General features: G+C 39.8%; 1 protein-coding gene across 1 annotated transcript in view; it reads right to left on the bottom strand.

The window, feature by feature from the left end:
- Nucleotides 1-21,546, bottom strand: part of PKHD1L1 (PKHD1 like 1) — a 184,318-nt gene that overhangs the window by 59,055 nt on the left and 103,717 nt on the right. Inside the window, exons 47-55 of the mRNA XM_014480419.2 lie at nt 20,265-20,506; nt 18,330-18,466; nt 14,803-15,832; nt 12,898-13,089; nt 8,953-9,104; nt 6,570-6,729; nt 5,797-5,968; nt 1,703-1,791; nt 1,272-1,420 (exon numbers count right to left, since the gene is read on the bottom strand). Coding sequence (XP_014335905.2) covers nt 1,272-1,420; nt 1,703-1,791; nt 5,797-5,968; nt 6,570-6,729; nt 8,953-9,104; nt 12,898-13,089; nt 14,803-15,832; nt 18,330-18,466; nt 20,265-20,506 — 2,323 coding nt within the window. The remainder of the gene's footprint in view (nt 1-1,271; nt 1,421-1,702; nt 1,792-5,796; nt 5,969-6,569; nt 6,730-8,952; nt 9,105-12,897; nt 13,090-14,802; nt 15,833-18,329; nt 18,467-20,264; nt 20,507-21,546) is intronic.

Raw genomic sequence — 21,546 nt, 5'->3', positions numbered from 1 at the left:
GGCCAAATTCAACTTCTACTGGTCAGAACTGGACCTAAAACTGAGACCTCCTGACACCTAAACTAATGCCGTTTGAACAGATCACACCGTATCTTAAAATAACACAGCATATATAAAGTATATTCTTTTCATTTTTGTTCAGTTGCTATGACTCTTTTGTGACCCCATGGGCTGTATCCCACTAGGCTTCTCTGTCCATGGAATTCTGCAGGCAGGAAGACTGGAATGGGTTGCCAGTTCTTTCTCCAGGGGATTTTCCCAACTCAGGGATCCAACTCCTGTCTCCTGCATTGCAGGTGGATTCTTTACTGCTGAGTCACTGGGGAAGCCAAGCTATGCTATTCATGAGCCATCACTGTTAATAAAAATTACTATTACTAAATGGTTTCTGATTCTATGCCAGGTTTAACATGCAAGGCTTTACATATTTTATATCATTTCATCTTTACACTAAACCCATGAATTGGAATTATTATCCTCATTTCATAGATCATAAAACTGATGTGGAAAGAAGTCAAATAACCTAACTTGTTACCCAACAATTTAACAACGAGGTAAGGATTCAATTGTAGCGGTAACTTCCCTCTAAGCTCTGCATCTAACCAAAATATCCCATATCTTTAAAGCTTTAAAGGCCTAGTTTTATGAAAGAAGGCTCCCATTTATTTTTTAGTGGTGCTTAATAGCTTTTGGTTAAGCTATTCTTTTAAATGAACACCAATAAAACACTGACAGAACAATTAAATTGATTAAACTACTACATATTCAAGACCATCTGAGGTTTATGAGAGAACGAGGTGATTATTTCAAACTGAAATATTTTTATTAGCCTGCTCCTGGTTTCCATAATCCCTTCTACATCCATTCATCTTAAGAAATACTGTTCACTTTCTTTTCTTTTCTTTTTTTTAAAAAAAGACTTAAAATCTTTTTTTCCCCCAGAACTCTAGGGAATTCTCTCTTAGTTGCAGCAAGCTGTGAGTCTAGTTTTACCTAACAATGATATAAATTATTTTAAAGGACTGAAAATGAGGAGACCTCATACTACAAAGTAGCATGATAATTACCACATAAGGAATGTGTTAAAATGTAACGGAGAGCAGAAATATAAGTTCAGTGTATTGAACTTAGGCTTGCATTTCATGGGGTAGAGCCAGTTGTGTTTCAATTCACATCAGTTGAATATGCTTTCTTATAAGCTGTTCAATAAATCTCCAACATTTTAGCACTTGGCTAGTAAGGGTGAAAGTTAACAAGACCCTCAGTCTTACCTGCAGTGATATGTAGGTAGCATTCAGAACAACTTTTCTGTAAGAAGACTCTGCAGCTCCTACATTATGTTTATCTTCCAATTCTAGAACCCCCCAAATAACAAGCCTTTCCATTGGTGGAGTATCTGTGTCTGCCACAATCCATGTTCCTACAAAACAAGACTTTCATGTAAGGAATATGACGTAACCCATAGACTATAGCCTATAGATAAAACATGGACAGCCTTATCAGTGAGTCCTAATTTTGAAGTTAGTGAGCCTTTTTTCCATATAATATAACATCCAGGATACAGAATGGAACCCACCTCTTCACATTTTCTTTCTCCAGGGTGTGCTGCATAACAGTATCTACCCTAACTGCTAAGTATTTTGGCATCTATCCTAAAGGTGATAAACACAAGCATTTTATTTATTTACATTTATGCATTTACCTTCAGGAATAACAACATTTGCCCCTGGGTAAGGTATGGTATAATTATTTTCTTGAGATGATTGCCAGAAAGAATTATTCGACCATAAGCTGAAAAGAGAAAAGAAATATTTCCATTTAGTATTATCTCTGTTTATTTAATAAGCATCTCCTTAGAGTGTAGCACTATACTAGATGTTTTGGGGATAACAGAATGCAAATTAGATAGTTTGTAATTTCACTGAAAGCTAATGTATGCAATTAGTAAAAGACTCAACACACATAACTACATAGAGATTTTTCTCCATTGAAGAAAACTATCTGAATCACTTTTTATCCTACTAAAGCCTTATTGTGATACGCTAATTTTGTCTATCACATGAATAATTTGATTTCTTTAGAAGATTTCTTTTCTAAAACTTTTAAATTTTATATTGAAGCATAGTTGATTAGCAATGTTGTGATACTTTCAGGTGTACAGCAAAGTGATTCAGTTATACATAAACATGTGCCTATTCTTTTTCAAATTCTTTACCCATTTAGCTTGTTACGTCATATGGAGCAGAGTTCTCTGTGCTGTACAGTACGTCCTTGTTAGTTACCTACTTTATTTTTAATTTTATTTTATTTTTAAACTTTACAATATTGTATTGGTTTTGCCAAATATCGAAATGAATCCACCACAGGTATACATGTGTTCCCCATCCTGAACCCTCCTCCCTAGTTACCTACTTTAAATATAGCAGTGTGTATGCAGGTGGAAAAGTGAAAAGAAACGCATTCTTTGTCCATTTAAAGATTCTTAGATATGGTGCTATTTCAAGGGGAAAACGGCAAGAGGGCATATAGTTGGTTAGATTCTGTGAAGGAGGCCTGGAAGAATGGTCTCTGAATTGGAAAGGGTGGGTCAATGAGAGTAAGGCCCTGGGCTGGGTGCACAGGTAATAGTCTATAACCAGAGTGAAAAGTGTTATGTTAAATTGAAATAAATATGGAAAGTGTGCAGCTTTTCAGATGGCACCAGTGGTAAAGAATCCTCCTGCCAGTGCAGGAGATACAAGAGATACAGGTTCAATCCCTGGGTTGGGAAGATCCCCTGGAGAAGGAAATGGCAACTCACTTCACTATTCTTGACTGGAAAATTCCATGGACACAGGAATTTGGTGGGCTACATTCCATGGGGTTGCAAAGAGTCAGACACGACTGACCATGCATGCATAGCACAGCATACGGAAAGTGTGTTGGAGGAGACACCATCTCTACTCACCGTCACTATGCCTGCTAGAAACCATCTCAGTACAAACTGTTACAAACAATATTATTACCCAGTTGAGGGTATTTTCCTGTTTAAGAATGATCACAGAGGTTGCTATGCTGCCTGAGTAAGAAATTTAAAAAATTTTCTGATACTAATGCAGGAAGTCTAAAGAATACCAACATAGTTTGTTTGGTTAAAAGTGTATTTTTATGACACGTTTTAATTACTCAGGTGTATTACTAAAAAAATCTGTTGCTCAGAAATCCTGTTATAAAAATTTTGTCTTCATGGGTTTAAAACAGAAGCTAGCGGGTCATTTAGGATTATTTATACTCACAATAATACATTTTTTAATGAAGCGATCTCAATGAAGGTTGTTTAAAGGTTATATCTATCTAATTGAATAACTTGATCAGCATTGTACAGATTCAATAGTTGAGTTCTCAAGCTTTTCTCAAGCCTTTCAGTCTTATGCCCAGCAGCACTATACCAGATGCTATATATTCTTCTAATTGCCCACTGTTATGATCAATAAAGCCTAATACCTCTTGGACTAAGCACTTGTGTGTTGCGTAGGTAGAACTGCATATTCTATTCCTGAGGTACAATTTTGGATCAAGAGTCTATTTGTTCTCACTGCTGCTGCTGCTGGTTAGCTGCTTCAGTCGTGTCCAACTCTTTGTGACTCTATGGAATGTAGTCCACCAGGCTCCTCTGTCCATGGGTTTCTCCAGGCAAGAATACTGGAGGGGGTTGCCTTGCCCTTCTCCAGGGAATCTTCCCGACCCAGGGATCGAACCTGGGTCTCCTGCATTGCAGGAAGGTTCTTTACTGCTGAGCCACCAGGGAAGCCCACTCTCACTGATAGCTATCTGCAAAATACAAACTAACAAGTCCAATTGCAACTATTTTTAGTGAGCAGAACTCATACTGTGGGAGGGAAAAACTCTTCCTATGGTATATATGTGAAGTATATGTTAGGGGGGCAGAGGCCACATCTCTCAACCTAATCTCAGTGCTCAGCACAGTGCCTGGAACATGGCAGGTACTCAGTAAACTTTTTTTTTATGGTTGAATGTATAAACAAATTCAATTATTATTCTTTTGTGCAACAGTTATCACAGTATCTGTATATTTTGAAATTATAATTCACTTAATAAATATTGATTTGTACTTGATGTGCAGTACTGGGCTCTTACATGCCTACTGATTGTTAATTTTTATCATTACCAACATTATTTTTATGGTTATTATTTGCCTGTAGGTGACGCAATATACATCAAATCAGGATCATGCCTTTAAAGGTCTTAAAGACTAGTACTGTCACGTACTGCTGCTGCTAAGTCACTTCAGTCGTGTCCAACTCTGTGTGACCCCATAGATGGCAGCCCACCAGGCTCCCCAGTCCCTGGAATTCTCCAGGCAAGAACACTGGAGTGGGTTGCCATTTCCTTCTCCAATGCAGGAAAGTGAAAAGTGAAAGGGAAGTCGCTCAGTCGTGTCCGACTCTTAGCGACCCCATGGACTACAGCCCACCAGGCTCCTCCGTCCATGGGATTTTCCCACCATATATGGTAATTACTATAATATGAGGTAGAAAGTGATGTTTCATATGAGAAATATAGGTAAAGGACTTTACAAGTTTCAAAGATAGAAAAATTATTTTTAACTAGGAGAGTTAACATATATTTAGGAAATCAAATATCTGAAATAAAATTAAACAAGCTGTATTATGAGATTTGACCAAGACAGTCTATCTAAAAAATGATACAAATGAATTTTATTTACAAAATGGAAACAGACACAGAAAACAAACTTATGGTTACCAAAGGGAAAAAGGTGTAAGAGGGATAAATTAGGAGTTTGGGGTTAGCAGATATACACTACTATGTATACAATAAACAATAAAGTCCTCCTGTATGGCAAGGGAATTACACACAATATCTTGTAATAAACTATAATGGAAAAGAATATGAAAAATCTATATGTATAACTGAATCACTTTGCTGTGCACCAGAAACTAGCACAACATTATAAATCACCTATACTTCAATAAAAAATAAACACACACACACACACACCGACACAAAAAGACTGTTATTCTAGAGAAAGAAGTGCTGCCTGCTAAGAAAGCATTGCTTCCTTGGTAGCTCAGCTGGTAAAGAATCTGCCTGCAATGCAGGAGAGCCTGGTTTGATTCCTGGGTCAGGAAGATCACCTGGAGAAGGGATAGGCTACCCCCTCCAGTATTCCTGTGCTTCCTTGGTGGCTCGGACAATAAAGAAATCACCTGTAATGTGGGAGATCTGGGTTCAATCCCTAGGTTGGGAAGATCCCCTGGATGAGGGCATGGCAACCCACTCCAGTATTCTTGCCTGGAGAATCCCCAAGAACAGAGAAGCTGTAGCCTGGCGGGCTACAGTCCATGGGGTTGAAAAGAGTCAGACACGACTGAGCAGCTAAGCACAGCACAGCACCAGAAAGCACTGGATCAATGAGGAGACAGTTTCTGGTGCTGTTCTGAGTGTGTCATCGAGAAGTTTTGTGATCTCAGGTAATTCATTTAAGGTCTTTGGGCTTCAGCTCTCTCATCAAATAATAAGGGAGTTGGTCTAATAATTCTGATCTAACATTCTGCAAGTATGAGATTCCCAGTAACTTTCACACATAATTTTTGTGAGATTTTTCCATCTTGTCATCAGGTAGCTGCAATGCTCAAGTGAGGCAATGAGTGTGGAAGTGTTTTGGGACCCTCTGTGCAGGAGGAGGGCACAGTATCTCAGCCAGAATGACACAGGAAAAGGATGCTGTCAGGAACCGCTGAAGCGTATTAATGAATAGAAAGAAGGCCTGTATACTTATATGCGGCTGGTCGCTTCCTAGGAATTGGTTTTCTTGGTGGAGGATGTACAGGAAAGCAATCCTGGAGAACACAGCAGTAAGCTTGGAAATTAATAATAACGTCCTTCACATCAGGATCCAGGGTCCCAGAAATTGACTGGCTCTGATGGTGGTCATTTTTTCCTGACACTGGAAGCGAAAATAAAAACAGTTTAAACTAACATGATGATCAAAGCATCTGAATGTAAACAAAATCACGGCAATTTGAAAATACTCTTTAGACAGTAACTGAGTATAATTCAAATGTCTGGAATAGGTATGAAGAAATTCCGACAAAATGCACATCTGAGAAGTAGAGTCAAAGTATCTTGACAAAACCAAATATTTGAGAACTCTTAAGAGTTCTTAACTCTTAACTCAATAAGAGAATTCTTAAATATTTTTATTTTCTAAAACTAGTTAAACAATAAAAATGGAAACAAAATATATGACAGTTCATTGTACTCATTTCCTCTAATTTTGTAAAATAAATGTTGGAGTCAATTATGAATGATGGTGCTACCTCCAAGCATAAAACGTTAAGTTCTTAATTCAATTCAAGGCCTTTTCCAGCATAAATTTAGTCTCATTCTTTAATTCAACAAACACTCATTAAATCCTGCTGTATACAAGGCATATATAATATATATAACATATAATATATATATATAATGCATTTGCCCATTGAGCCACTATTCTCCTCCTTTAGATGAAGCAATAAATAAATCACTTTGGCCTACTGAATACATACCCAGGTAGTACAGAGTACTAGTGTTTGCTTCAAGGTGCCAGTCTCCATTCTTGTTAGTATTCCAATTCAGCGGATTTGAAGAGCCATTCCTCATATCAATGATATTAAACATATCAGGATTTTGAGTGAAGTTATGAGATATGATTACATAGTCTTCTTCCTATTAAAGTTTATTTTAGATGTTAATATACTGGATAATATACACTCATTTTGATGACATGAATCACTTAACCCCCATATTAAAAGTTAAGTTTGGGTTTAGTTTGTTTTTCATTTTGCATTTATATTTTGTTTAACATTTTATCTGTGTATGGCAATAATGCTAAGTTTATCACCAAGGCAATGAAAATTTTTTTTCTTCTTTTATATGTATATATACGTATATATATGTATACGTTTATATGTACATACATATATGTACTGCTGCTGCTAAGTCGCTTCAGTCGTGTCCGACTCTGTGTGTCCCCATAGACGGCAGCCCACCAGGCTCCTCCGTCCCTGGGATTCTCCAGGCAAGAACACCGGAGTGGGTTGCCATTTCCTTCTCCAATGCATGAAAGTGAAAAGTGAAAAGGAAGTCGCTCTGTCATGTCTGACTCTTAGCGACCCCATGGACTACAGCTTACCAGGCTCCTCCGTCCATGGGATTTTCCAGGCAAGAGGACTGGAGTGGGGTGCCATTGCCTTCTCCGACATATATGTACACACATATACATATATGTATATATGTGTCAGTTCAGTTCAGTTCAGTTCAGTCGCTCAGTCGTGTCCGACTCTTTGCGACCTCATGAATCGCAGCACGCCAGGCCTCCCTGTCCATCACCAACTCCCAGAGTTCACTCAGACTCATGTCCATTGAGTCAGTGATGCCATCCAGCCATCTCATCCTCTGTCGTCCCCTTCTCCTCCTGCCCCCAATCCCTCCCAGCATCAGAGTCTTTTCCAATGAGTCAACTCTTCGCATGAGGTGGCCAAAGTACTGGAGTTTCAGCTTCAGTATCTGCTTTTGAATATGCTATCTAGGTTGGTCATAACTTTCCTTTCAAGGAGTAAGCGTCTTTTACTTTCATGGCTGAAGTCACCATCTGCAGTGATTTTGGAGCCCAGAAAAATAAAGTCTGACACTGTTTCCCCTGTTTCCCCATCTATTTCCCATGAAGTGATGGGACTGGATGCCATGATCTTCATTTTCTGAATGTTGAGCTGAAGCCAACTTTTTAACTCTCCACTTTCACTTTCATCAAAAGGCTTTTTAGTTCCTCTTCACTTTCTGCCATAAGGGTGGTGTCATCTGCATATCTGAGGTTATCGATATTTCTCCAGGCAATCTTGATTCCAGCTTGTGTTTCTTCCAGTCCAGCGTTTCTCATGATGTACTCTGCATATAAGTTAAATAAACAGGGTGACAATATACAGCCTTGACGTACTCCTTTTCCTATTTGGAACCAGTCTGTTGTTCCATGTCCAGTTCTAACTGTTGCTTCCTCACCTGCATACACATTTCTCAAGAGGCAGATCAGGTGGTCTGGTATTCCCATCTCTTTCAGAATTTTCCACAGTTTATTGTGATCCACACAGTGAAAGGCTTTGGCATAGTCAATAAAGCAGAAATAGATGTTTTTCTGGAACTCTCTTGCTTTTTCCATGATGCAGCGGATGTTGGCAATTTGATCTCTGGTTCCTCTGCCTTTTCTAAAACAAGCTTGAGCATCATATATATATATACCTAACACATACACACATACATACGCATACATTCAGAGAATATTTAATTTCTATAATATTTCAAAACATCTGAAACAATGCTAGGCTTTTTTTTTTGGTTGCCACATGTAGTATAAGCAGAAGAATGTGAACCGGGAGGAAGATACACAATTCAGGAAACTGGTGACCATTAGCAGTAGAGTGATGACTGGTATCAGAGTAAGCCATGCAGAGGACTTCCACTTCATCCAAAAATATTTATTTCTTTAAAAAAATCTGAAGTAAAGAGTCACAAAATGTTACAGAATGTTTGATTCAGATAGCTAGGTAGTGGGCATATGGGATTTGGGCCTGCTATTTTCTGTATCTGCTGTATTGCACAATACAAATAATAAAGCCCTTTACTGTTTTCCAAAACATCATAAGTACTCAATAAATGTTAGCTATTATCATGGATATAATAAGCTTAGTACTACAGAAATGTGGCAGAAAGATTGCTTACTTCTGAGTTTTGAAGAAGGATTTTTTTGGCTTGCTTCTGAGATTTAAGATGGGTCATGAAAAGTGTAAATATGTGAGGCAGGGACAGTCTGGGTCTCACAACTGGTGTGAGTGGGCTGCGTTAGAATAATATGCAGCATAAGTGATCAGAAGATGGATTGTGCAACTCTTTATTTACCTTAAATCCATAGAATGTTGACGTATACGATATGTTGGTTATGTGATCTACACCTTTAAAATACCAGTTAATGTGTTTTGCATTCGGAATCAGAGCCATCCAGCCAGACATATGAGTTAGCCGTTTCTTCTGAAAGGGAACAATGCTTGTGCCTATAGGACATAAACAAACAATAGTAATCTATCTCTAGAAAATTTCTTCTGTTATGAGTAAGTGCAAAGGTAAATATTAGTCTAGTCAATGGAAGCCTCTAAAGAGATCAGTATAGCATTTCATTACTTATGTTCTAAACGTCTTTGTTGACCTGAAGGCCCCAATACTTAATATCACACTTAACCGAAACATAAAATGTTTTCTCACTTGGAATTTTGAATTGATATGGAGCTTATATTCCCTGGGGAAAGATAAAATTGAAATATGATGACATAATGACTAAGACAAAGTGCTTAAATATATCAATACAATTTTTAAAATATCATTGATCTGAAATATTATTCCATTTCTATTCTTCTTCAAAATCCTTGATTTGCAGAGTATGTAAATATATGTCCTAAACATTATTAGATTCTCTCATACTTGCTGTGTTAATAATAATCAGCCTAATGAGTATGAATGGAAATCTTTGATTGATAGCTCTTAGGGTAGGCTACAAGCAGCCTCTAACACTGGCTGTAATACTCTAAATTTTGTTAATGACAAACCTGGAACCTGAACTACCTGTTAGGGGAAAAAGATTTAATCTGAATAAATGCCTGACAACTTCGGGTGAAGATATGAAAGTATCTCTCACAATATAAAGAAAAAAATCTGTGATTAATTAATCATATTTTTTCCTCTCCCTTCTTTCATCTTTGATTGAATTTTACATTAAATTTGCAACCTCTTCCCTTTCCAAATTAGGAGGAAGAAGTCAGAAGTGAGATTACAAAATAGACTGTCAAGCACACACAGCTATATTTAAAATGCATAATCAACAAGGTCCTACTGCACAGCACAGGGTACTCTGCTTATTGTTATGTGGCAGCCTGGGGGGAATCTGGAGGAGAATGGATACATGTATATGCATGACTGAGTCCCTTAGATGTCCACCTGAAATTATCACAACATTGTTAATTGGTTATATTCCAATATAAAGCAAAAAATTTAAAAAAAAAACAAGTAACAAAATCACACCAAAGTTAAAAAAACAAAAAATGAACAAAACAAAAATAAACTGTCATTCTTTTCCTTTGGGGATGTGTACATGCATGCTAAGTCACTTCAGCTGTGTCTGACTCTTTGCGACCACATAGATTGTAGCCCGCCAGACTGCCCTGTCCATGGGATTCTCCAGGCAAGAATACTAGAGTGGGTTGCCATGCCCTTCTCCAGGGGGTCTTCCCAACCCAGGGATAGAACCGGAGTCTTCTGCATTGCAGGCAAGTTCTTTATCATCTGAGCCACTAGGGAATAAAGCAAAATGAATTCCAATATTAAGGGTGAACATATTTTTAGGCTTATGAACTAGCATTAAGTTTTGAAGAGCCCATGACCAGAGGCACTAAAAACAGTTTAAAAAGATATGCAGTATATGAGAAGAACAATGATAATTTGGATTATTCAGCAAATATCCACTCCTCTCCTGTCCTTGAGGGCAGAATACACTCGTGTTCTGTTGATACTGGGTGACTACTTCGGCCCAGGAACTATTAGCAGAACTGACACTGCAAAGACTTAAAAAGTGCTTGCTGGGTGAAACACACCCTCTTGAGCCTCTGTCACTGCAATGCAAAGAGGCACCCCTAGGAGAACAGTGGGTAGCACACTAAGGTGACGTTTGGCATACATGGATAGAAAAAGTATATAGATCTTAGGGGCATGGATTTAACTCAAGTTACCCAAATGGACACTTGCTACTTCTCATCTATTTCCTAGATCCAAGCCAATTCACAGACTAAAAACACCTAACACCGAGTGAGAGAAACATAGCCATTTATGGGGCTACTGCCTACTAGGGAGAGCAAACTAACCAAATCTTCCAATAATTGTTAGTTTCTGGATCTGAACTGATATAAACCCTCGAAGACTAAATGCCACCACAGTCAACCAGCTGGAGTGGCAGCTTACAAAGGCCAGGCCATAGAATGAGTCTTTGCTCATCTCATGGCTGGTCCATTGAGGCCACTGGGTCATCTTATGGTAATTCCTCAGTTCCAAAAAGTATAGTGGGAATAGATATAGAACTCTGTTTGGAGAAAGAGCAGAAGTTGAAATGCTCACAAGAAATATCCTACCAAGAGGATCTGATAATATGGGGTGAAGTAACAAAACCCTAGCATGTCCTGATGGATTTGACATAGCTATAATTTTAGCAGCTATAGTATTACTGGTATAATCATGCTACATGTTTTCAAAATTCATTTGGCTTATATTGAGATACATAATTTTAGTTTCAAATTGCAAGTTTCTACCTTGTAAATATCATTAAACATGGAAATTTGGAAACACTATCATCAAGAAGCTGTATCATTTAGATTTATGCAGAAAATGTGGAAAACTATATTTGAGAATCATGTCTGGCAAATCTTTGATGCACCAATGCTTTTCCTATTTTCCAAAATCTGCAGTCTATCAGAACAGTGTATAGGAGACTGGATTAATTATAGATGTTTTAACTAATGCAGCTTCCAGCTGGCTAAGTGGTAAAGAATCCACCTGCCAATGCAGGAGATGAAAGTGATGTGGATTCAATCCCTGTGTTGGGAAGATCCCCTGGAGGAGGAAATGGCCACCCACTCTAGTATTCTTGCCTGGAAAACCCTGTGGACAGAGGAGCTTGGTGGGCTACAGTTCATGGGTCACAAAGAGTTGAACACAACTGAGCAACTGAGAACACACACATTTTAACCAATAATTCAAACAGATGATGGATGTGTGTATAAAGGGATGGAGGGAATGATATAGAGATAAGAGCTAGTCCAGTCAGGCCAGGTCAGACATGATGAAAATAGACATATTTAGTAACTGGAAGAGTTCCCAATGGAGGGAAGGAAAATCAGGTAGGAAGGACTGAGTGAACACTTCAGGAACCATACTTCCCCCTGTCACCCCCTTATCAAGATAACAAATTAAAAGCAATTCTAAACCCTCGAGGGGGGAAAATATAGAAAATAATGCCACAACAAAAAATCTGAGAGATGTGATGATCAGGATTCCTACCAATCTCCATTTAACTTGCTTGTCTGGCTGGTGCAAATGCCAGATGGATCATGAATAATGATGGTAAATTAATGCAATCTCATCAGGCAACAATGTCAAGCACATGTGGTGTTCCACATATAGTATCTTTACTCAAACGACTCAGTAAATCAACAGCCTCTGGCACCTGGGGTGCAGCCAGGGACCTAGCAGATGCACCCCCATCCTACATCAATCAGCAAAGATAATCAAAATAATTTGCTTTCAGGGGCAGAAACGATGTATTTTCACTGTCTTAATCCAAAAGCTATGCCAACTATCCTGCTCTCTGTCACAGTACTGGCTGTGGTTGCACGCTGCTTAGTCCCTCAGTTGTGTCTGACTCTCTGTGACCCCATGGACTGTAGTCTGCCAGGCTCCTCTGTCCATGGGATTCTCCAGGCAAGAATACTGGAGTATCCTCCAGGGGATCTTCCTGACCCAGGGATCAAACCCAGGCCTCCTGCATTACAGGCAGATTCTTTACTAGGGGAGCCCATGATATTAGGGTGCCTTAATCAGCAGAATGTCATGCTCGTCCACACATTTACTCAATAGTCCTCATAAGTCGTTTCGGGGTGTGTTATTAGTTTCCTGCCTGGCTTATGACTGATATCAATATTATTCTTTTTTCAGTGTTCTAAATAGTGAGTGACAACTCAGGAAGGTGATGATGAAAATTGAGGAAAACATTTAAATGAGTGGGTCACCTGATTACATTCCACTTACCAAAAGAGTCTGAGAGAACCACATCCTTTTCGAGCAGGGACACTGGAGACGGCTTGTTGAATGCTATCCGGTGGAAGCTGACCGAGGTGTCACAGACAGACCCGGGGAACCCTGTGCTCCACTCGGCTTCTTGAGTGCAGTGAGAAGGGTCCAGCAGAGGGCTGTGTGGAATGACGGTGTGTCCTTTGTGACCTAGGAGATGGACGCAACAGCACGTTTCACGTCAGAAAACTGAAAAGCCGAACTGTCCACAGCATATGCTTACTATGATCCAGAGTGCCACCAATACAATCTAGAAGTCTTGGTTCATTTTTTCTTTTTTTGTCATGGAGTAAGGGGCCCTCCTAAAAAGGCTTTACAATGGACTCTTTGCTCAGGGAGCTTATCATGAACATAGCAGAAATATGGGATCTGAAGAACCCATGAGAGACAAAGTAGGGGATGGGATGGGGAATAGGTGACTTGGTCAAGGACACAAGGAAGGATGTAAATCCAGGCTGTCTGACCATAAAGCCTGGGCTCTCAACCGAGAGTCTGTCAACAAACATTAAGAATCCATGCTGAGGGACATCCCTGGAGGTCCAGTGCCTAGGACTCCATGCTCCCAAAGCAGGGGCTGCAGGTTTGATCCCTGATCAGGGAACTAGATCACCAAATGCCACAACTAAGAGTTCATATGCCCCAACTAAATATTCTGCATGTTACAACTAAGACCTGGCACAGCCTAACACATAAATATTAAAAAAAAAAGAAGAATCTAAGCTGAATTAAGGAATAAAGGTCAATAAAGCTCTATATATTGGAATTATCCAAATGTTCTCCTTCTTAAAGCCACAATTAAAATAGGAAACAAATCAACAATTATAGGTGAGTATTCAGTCTCTTTGACTATTGAGATGAACCTTCTTTCCAAGGCTTTCAAAAACATTTGTTAGTATCTGTAGGTTTACTTGTCAGTTGTTCCTCTTTTATAAGGTATTATGCAGAATCATACATACATACACATCCTTCCTATCTTATTTAGCCAAATTGTTATTGTTGTTTAGTCGCTAAGTCATGTCCAACTCTTGCCACCCCATGGACTGTAGCCCTCCAGGCTCCTCTGTCCATGGGATTTCCCAGGCAAGAATACTGGAATGGGTTGCCATTTCCTTCTTCAGGGGGTCTTCCCAACTCAGGGATCGAACTTGTGTCTCCTGCACTGGTAGGCAGACTCTTTACCACTGAGGCACCAGGGAAGCCAAGTCGTTATCATTAAAATTTTATAAAAATGCTAAATTCTAGGAATCATATTTACAGAAAGATCTGAACTTCAGATGGTAGAAAAATTTAACCTACAAAGAATGTTGAATTTTGTACTAAAGTTCACATATTCTTTGAACCAATTCCAAATTCAGAATTTAGATTGGAAAGAAAAAGGCTAACAGTAGGCCTGGGACTTACTACTTCCCTCTAAGGTACTTGAACAGGATGTATCCAGTCTGTCCACATTGCTTATGTAAATAAACCTGGAATTTATACCTCTATGGGCCTGACTGGCTGGAGAATTTGGGTAGTCATGTAATTAACTGACATTACTGAATGACATTTTCAGACTGACATGGCTTTCTTTTGTGATTCCTAATTCCATAAATATTGTTTAAAATTCGCTATTAACTCAAAACCAAAGTTCGAATGCAGGAAAAAAAAGGACACACGTGGAGGCTGAATGTGATAGGTTGGCACTTCTCCAGAAAGGGATGTGTCATCTATGACTAGTGCTGACCTACATCTTTAGGTCATCAGGAAAGTTTGGTACCAGGTAAGATCTGTGATTCACCTGAATATGCTATGACAATTAAAGTCCGTGTTAAGTGAAAAATGTAGTTCCAAAATATTTTATCAGAAATGAAAACATCACCTTACCTGTAAGCGAACCATCAACATCAATCAGTACCACTTCATGTTCCCATCGAAAGCCAGCCTTGTTCGGCGTGTGAGAATACTGGACGCCAGCGAATTTTGCACTCCACCCTCCACATCTGTGGTTACAAACACCTGTGATGGACGTCACTCCCAAAGCTGCACATCCAGGACGGTCAAAGTTCATGAAGTGTACGGAAGAAACAGTCAATCCTTCACTAAACGGGAGAACCAGGCCTTTTGTCGTGCAAAATGCAGACCCCATCCCCAGTTCATCAAGATGACCAACTATTTTGGCATTTTTAATCATTGCTCCATTGGTTTCACCCCATCCTCCAACGTAAGGAGCCAGGATCCTCTTTGTTTCAATTCCAGCCTCGTAATTATTTACCATCACAAAGTTATGGAACTGAAGGGCACCTCCGTTGACCCATTCGGCTCCTTTTTGACAATTCCAAGTTGTCAGTGAATGAAATACTGCAGGCATTGGCACCGAAGAAGTACACGATCCTGTCTGCATGGGGAAATATTCTTCAAAGATCCACAATCCAAACCAACCTTGAGAATGAACAGTGTTGTTAAAGAATTCTCCAAGAGGGACTCTTTTTTGGCAAATGTTTCGGTCATAAGACGGCCCATCAGGGTGGTTGTTCATTCGGTACCAAAAGCCAAAGTGAGTGCCACCAGCAGCCGCGTTGTGTCGTATGGTGTTGTTTGGATTGGTTACCCAAAATGCGGCTGGAGTCACATCGTCATTCAGAAGACTAGTACTCTGATGTACAAATACTGCCAAGTTATATTGCAGGATATTGCCATGTTCAATGCCATCTTCTATAAAAAATGCTCCTCCCCTGATATCATATATAATATTCCTCTCGACCAGAAGGTGATGTGTGTTATGGATAGTAATAGCCCTGTTATAGGTCTGGTGAATTGCACAGCCTTTTACGTAAGATTTAAACTGTAAATCTCCAAGAAGGTGCCAATGTATTGGATATCGTCCCAACCGGAATGCCTGACCAGCATGGAATATCTGTCAAGCCCAGAAATTACAGCTATTCAGTGATACACATAGAGTTTGCTGGCTCATACTTTCTTGTTTCAAAATAATATCCACTTTCACATTAATTATTATTAATGCATTGATCTCTCCCATATTATTCCTGTTTATCATTTTAAAATGTTCTTTGACCCCCAACCCACCTTGTTTTATTCAATATATGAATATAACAGCCCATGTGTGCTCATGCTTTTTATCGAATGAATGAACAAAAGTCATCTTCAACTCTTCCACTTTTCACCTGACTCTGATATGAAACTGTGGTGTTGAGCAAAACACAACCTCTTAAAATACTTCTTTTTCTCCTCCTCTTAATCCTTACTTAATTATAAGAAATATTTCTTGAATATTTATCAAGTGCCAGATATTGTGCTAAATGTCATATGCATGATCACACTCTTTACTACAATCTTAGGAAGTAGCCACTCATCAGAAGCTTCATTTTATAGATGAAGAAAGTGAAATGTTGAATGCTGATTATCTATTTCATAGTCACAAAGCTCCACCTAAACCCACTGGTCTGAATAGAGAGTTGGCGCTCTTACTAACCACTCTGCTATACTTTCAAAGGTCTACAATCCACCTGATGCAAAGGGCCAACTCATTGGAAAAAACCCTGATGCTGGGAAAGATGGGAGGCAAAAGGAGAAGTGGGCAGCAGAGGATCAAATAATTATACAGCATCACCAACTCAATGGACATGAATCTGAGCAAATTCCGGGAGATAGTGATGGACAGGAGAGCCTGGCATGCTGCAGTCCATGGAGTCGCAAAGAGTCAGACACGACTTAGTGACTGAACAACCAAAACGATCTAATAATCTAAGACAGAAGACACCTCTGTGTGTGTGTATGTGTGTGTATCTGTGTAATATAATCTTATGAGGTTTGGAAATAAAATGTTATGTCACCCATTTATTTTCATTCTTCATATAAAAATAAAAATTAACTATTACTAATATTTACTATACAGGTCAACCCTGGTAACGTGACTTAGTCCATATCCGGAAGTTACACATGTGTAATATAACCTAGGAGGAGGAGAATTTTACCAAATGTAGCCATTGACTTTGCCACCCTTACTACAGTTGGATGTTCCCAATTTAACAAATTTATGGATTTTACTATCCTTCCTTCCTTAGCATCCTCCTTCCTTTTATTGAATACTTGATAAAAACTGTGCTAAACCCAGATTATATAGACTAAAGATACAGAAGAGCTCCTGATATCTTGGGTATATTTATTCTTTTATTTATGTGTTTATTCAATTTATAGGCAATTAAGAATCTGGTTTGTGCCAAGCACTGCTCCAGCTACAGAGGAATCAGTAGAAAACTAGAAGGATTGCTTATGTTCTAGAAGAAGAGATTAAAAAATAAAACCAAAATATATCTGGAGTTATGAGTTAATAAAGAAAAATAGGAATTTGGCAGCTCTTTCAAATAAAGGTGGTGAGGCACGGCCTCTCTGAGGAGATACACTTGAGGAGAGATTTGACTGAAATGAGTGTGAACACAGAAGTACCTGGGAAAGAAGCATTGTAAGGAAGATGAAGAGCGTGTGCAAAGAACCGAGCTAGGAACGTGCCTGACGTGGTCACATACACAGGGAGGCCTATGTGGCCAGCACGGCTGGCGCCAAGGATGGTTCACCAAGACAGCAAGAGGCCAGAGTGGGTCAGATGATGTGGCTCCTCTGGGAAGAGCTTGGACATTTTGTTTTAAGTGTATTGTGAAGCTCCTGAAGAGTTTCGAACACAGTGTGGCAAGATCTGATTCGCACTTTAACGCCTGAACTTTGTCCACAAGTCTCTTCTCTACGTCTGTGTCTCCACTGCTCCCCTGCAAACAAGTTCGTCAGGACCGTCTTTCTAGATTCCATACACGTGCGCTAATATATGTTATTTTCTCTTTCTGACTTACTTCACGCTGGATAATAGGCTCTAGGGAAATGGGAGGAGGGTTCAGGAGGGAGGGGACATATGTATACCTGTGGCTGATTCATGGGGACGTATGGCAGAAACCAACACAAGATTGCAAAGCAATTATTCGCCAATAAAATAAATTAAAAAATAAAAAAGCTGAACTTTGGCTGTGGTGTGGAGATTACGCTGCAAAAAAGGTGGAAGTAGGAAGACCAATTAGGAGAAAAGCATAGTAGTCCAGGTGAGAGGTGACAGTGGTTTGGGTTCGGAACCAGGTGGAGTGCTGGAAAAATAGTGGATTCAGGATACACTATTTTGGGATAGAACTTGTTAATGAATTTGACATGGGGTGGGTATAAGAAAAGCAGAGAAACAAAATTTTGGCATGATGACATACATGAATAACAATAGATGTATCGACACTGTTTATTTATCTGTCTCCTCTACCAAACATCATTATAAGCAGCATCTGGCAAAAAGCAGGTGCTCAATACATACTCATTGTATAGACAACTTTGGACAAACCGCTAATAATAGTGTCTCTTACCTCTACATATTCTATCCTTCCAGTTACCATGTTAGCACCAGCTATAGGAGCATGAAGCATAATGCAGCCTCCAAACTGGTCACTTCCTATTTCTTCTCCAAACTTTCCTTGGAGACATGTCTGTGTAGCAAATTCACCTTTAAAAATAATTTTTAAGATACAATAAAGGAAAACCATGTCAAAATCCTCTCATATAAAGACTGCTTTTCACACCTAGTTATATCTTTTTATTTACATATAATTTTAATCTTATCCTAGAACATAATTGCTTGCATTCATGTTATCTTTTCCTCTGCACAGTGAGGAAGGTAAGAGCCTTGTCTTGTTCACCTCTGCATTCCCTAAAGTACTTTGCTGTGCTGTGCTTAGTCTCTCACTTGTATCTTACTCTTTGTGACCCCATGGACTATAGCCTGCCAGGCTCTTCAGTCCATAGGGGAGTCTCCAGGCAAGAACACTGGAGTGGGTTGCCATACACTCTCCAGGGGATCTTCTCAAACCAGGGATTGAACCCAGGTCTCCCACATTGCAGGCAGATTCTTTACTGTCTGAGCTACCAGAGAAGCCCAAAAGTACTTACTTTAGTATCTTTCAAAGATACTAGATAGATGTTTGAATGGCTGAATGAATGCTGATAAAGGTATTTTGCTTTATTATCTCTGAATTTATTTTCTGCAACATTTGGGATTAACATAGTTGATACAATCTTACACTGGTACAAGATTAGAACATGCATTATCGCACTTAATTCTTACAACGATAGTAGGTTGGCAGAACAGGAAGTATATTTATATAAATAATCAGGATGAATCTAGGTTTATGATGGACACAGTGAGATGTTGCAGATGAACTGGAATCAGAATGCAGGTCACTTGACATTGAATCCATTGAGCTTTGTCTTATGCTTCCCACTGAAGAAAAGGCTATACCTAAGGTGTACCAGTTATTATTCAACTATTTATAGGATTGTAATGGCAGTGGGCTTCACTGGCAGCTCAGCGGTAAAAAATCTGCCTGCCAATGCAGGAGATGCAGGTTCAATCCCCTGGGGAAGGAAATGGCAACCCACTCCGGTATTCTTGCCTGGCGAATCCATGGACAGGAGACCCTAGCCGGCTGCAGTCCACAGGGTCTCAAAGACTTGGACACGACTTAGCAACTAACCAACAACAACAGTAGTAGTGATCACATAAAATATTTAAAGAGACTTAAATGCACTGTGCTTCCTAACTATACACATTTATATAGTTATACATAGTTTTATGTAAACATATATACACACATATGCATATGTATGTGTGTGTGTGTGTGTATACACACACATACATGTGTGCATGCTAAGTAGCTTCAGTTGTGTCTAACTCTTTGCAGAGCTATGGACTGTAGCCTGCCAGGCTCCTCTATCCATGGGATTCTCCAGGCAAGAATACTGGAGTAGGTTGCCATGTCCTCCTCCAGGGAATCTTCCCGACCCAGGGACGGAACCTCCATTTTCCACAGCTGCTGCACAGTAGGTGGATTCTTTATTGTGGTAGGTTAAGGATAGCCATAGAACCAGTCCCAACTACTGACACGTGAGTAGAAGAGCACATGTCCCTTTAGGACCAAAGTAACTAACTGCTGGTGCTTAACTTCCCGGCCTTCTGATCTCCTGTCTCAGAGACCATGGAAACTCATGTGGAGATGAAGCCTCCATCAACCCAGACACTGGAAAATTACAGTGATCAGAGCCCCCCTGTTGACTCATACTGGACACATGTAGCATAAATAAGAAATAAACCTTTACCATTTTAACTCGCTAAAATTTGGGGCTTATTTATTGCCTGTGCATAACCAAGTCTCTTAGTTCTGAACAGGAGCTGATTTTGCCCACAGGGAATATTTCTGCAATGTCTGGAAACATTAAAGTTGACACACTAAGGCTACTAAAGTTACCTGTGTCAAATCCATCAGGACACGCTGGGATTTTGTTATTCCACTCCACGTTGTTAGATCCTCTTATTAAAATATTTCTTGTAAGAATTCCAATTTCTGCTCTTGCTTCAAAAAGAGTTCCATCAGAGAGGGTGACAGTGATCCCCAAGTGTGTGTAATTCAGTGGATCAGTGAGTGTTATGTTCCTGCCATCAGCAGATACAGATGCAATGGTCCTTTTTTCATTTTCTCGTTGGCTGTGTCTGTAAAAATTTTAACCACAAGCTCTCAGAATTAATATAAAACACAGTATTGCTTTGGTATATTTGTTTTATTCTATTTTGAAAACTTCATCTGTAAAATAGGAAAAAAATGTTTATGTCATACAATATGCTGAAGAGGAATTTGAAGATGGTATTTTACTCTCTCTAAAGTATTCAAAAGAACAACTCCTTTACAACTTTGAGGATCACACACAGTGGCTCTCAACCAAGGATGATTTTATTCCCCTGGGGACATTTGGCGATGCCTGGACACATTTTTGGTTGTTATAACACAGCAAAGCAGGGGCTGTTGTATTGGTGTAGGTGGTGTTGGTGTTGGTATTGGTGGTACTAGTGGTGGTGTTGTTGTTGTTGTTGGTATTGGTATTGGTGGTGGTGGTGTTGGTGGTGGTGGTGTTGGTGGTGGTGGTGTTGGTAGAGGTGGTATTGGTGGTGGTGTTGGTGGAGGTGGTGTTGGTGGTGGTGGTGTTGGTGGAGGTGGTGTTGGTGGTATTGGTATTGGTGGTGGTGGTGTTTGTAGAGGTGGTGTTGGTGGTGGTGTTGGTGGAGGTGGTGTTGGTGGTGGTGTGTTGGTGGTGATATTGGTATTGATGGTGGTGGTGTTGGTGGAGGTGGGGTTGGTGGAGGTGGTGTTGGTGGTATTGGTATTGGTGGTGGTGGTGTTGATGGTGGTGGTGGTGTTGGTGGTGGTGGTGTTGATGGTGGTGGTAGTGGTGTTGGTGGTGGTGGTGGTATTAGTATTGGTGTTGGTATTGGTGGTGGTGGTGGTGGTATTGTTGGTGTTGGTGGTGTTGGTACTGGTGGTGTTGGTAGTGGTGGTGGTGCTGTTGGTGGTGGTGGTGGTGGTATTGTTATTGGTGGTGGTGGTGTTGGTGGAGGTGGTGTTGGTGGGAGTGGTGTTGGTGGTGTTATTGGTATTGGTGTTGGTGTTGGTGGTGTTGGTGGTGGTGGTGGTGGTGTTGGTGTGGTGGTGTTGGTGGAGGTGGTGGTGGTGGGAGTGGTGTTGGTGTTGGTGTTGG

The sequence above is a fragment of the Bos mutus genome, chromosome 14 (genome assembly GCF_027580195.1).
Source record: "Bos mutus isolate GX-2022 chromosome 14, NWIPB_WYAK_1.1, whole genome shotgun sequence".
NCBI classification, from domain to species: Eukaryota; Metazoa; Chordata; class Mammalia; order Artiodactyla; family Bovidae; genus Bos; species Bos mutus.
Note: the sequence above shows the minus strand (reverse complement) of the source record. Positions and strands in the feature narration are given on the sequence as shown.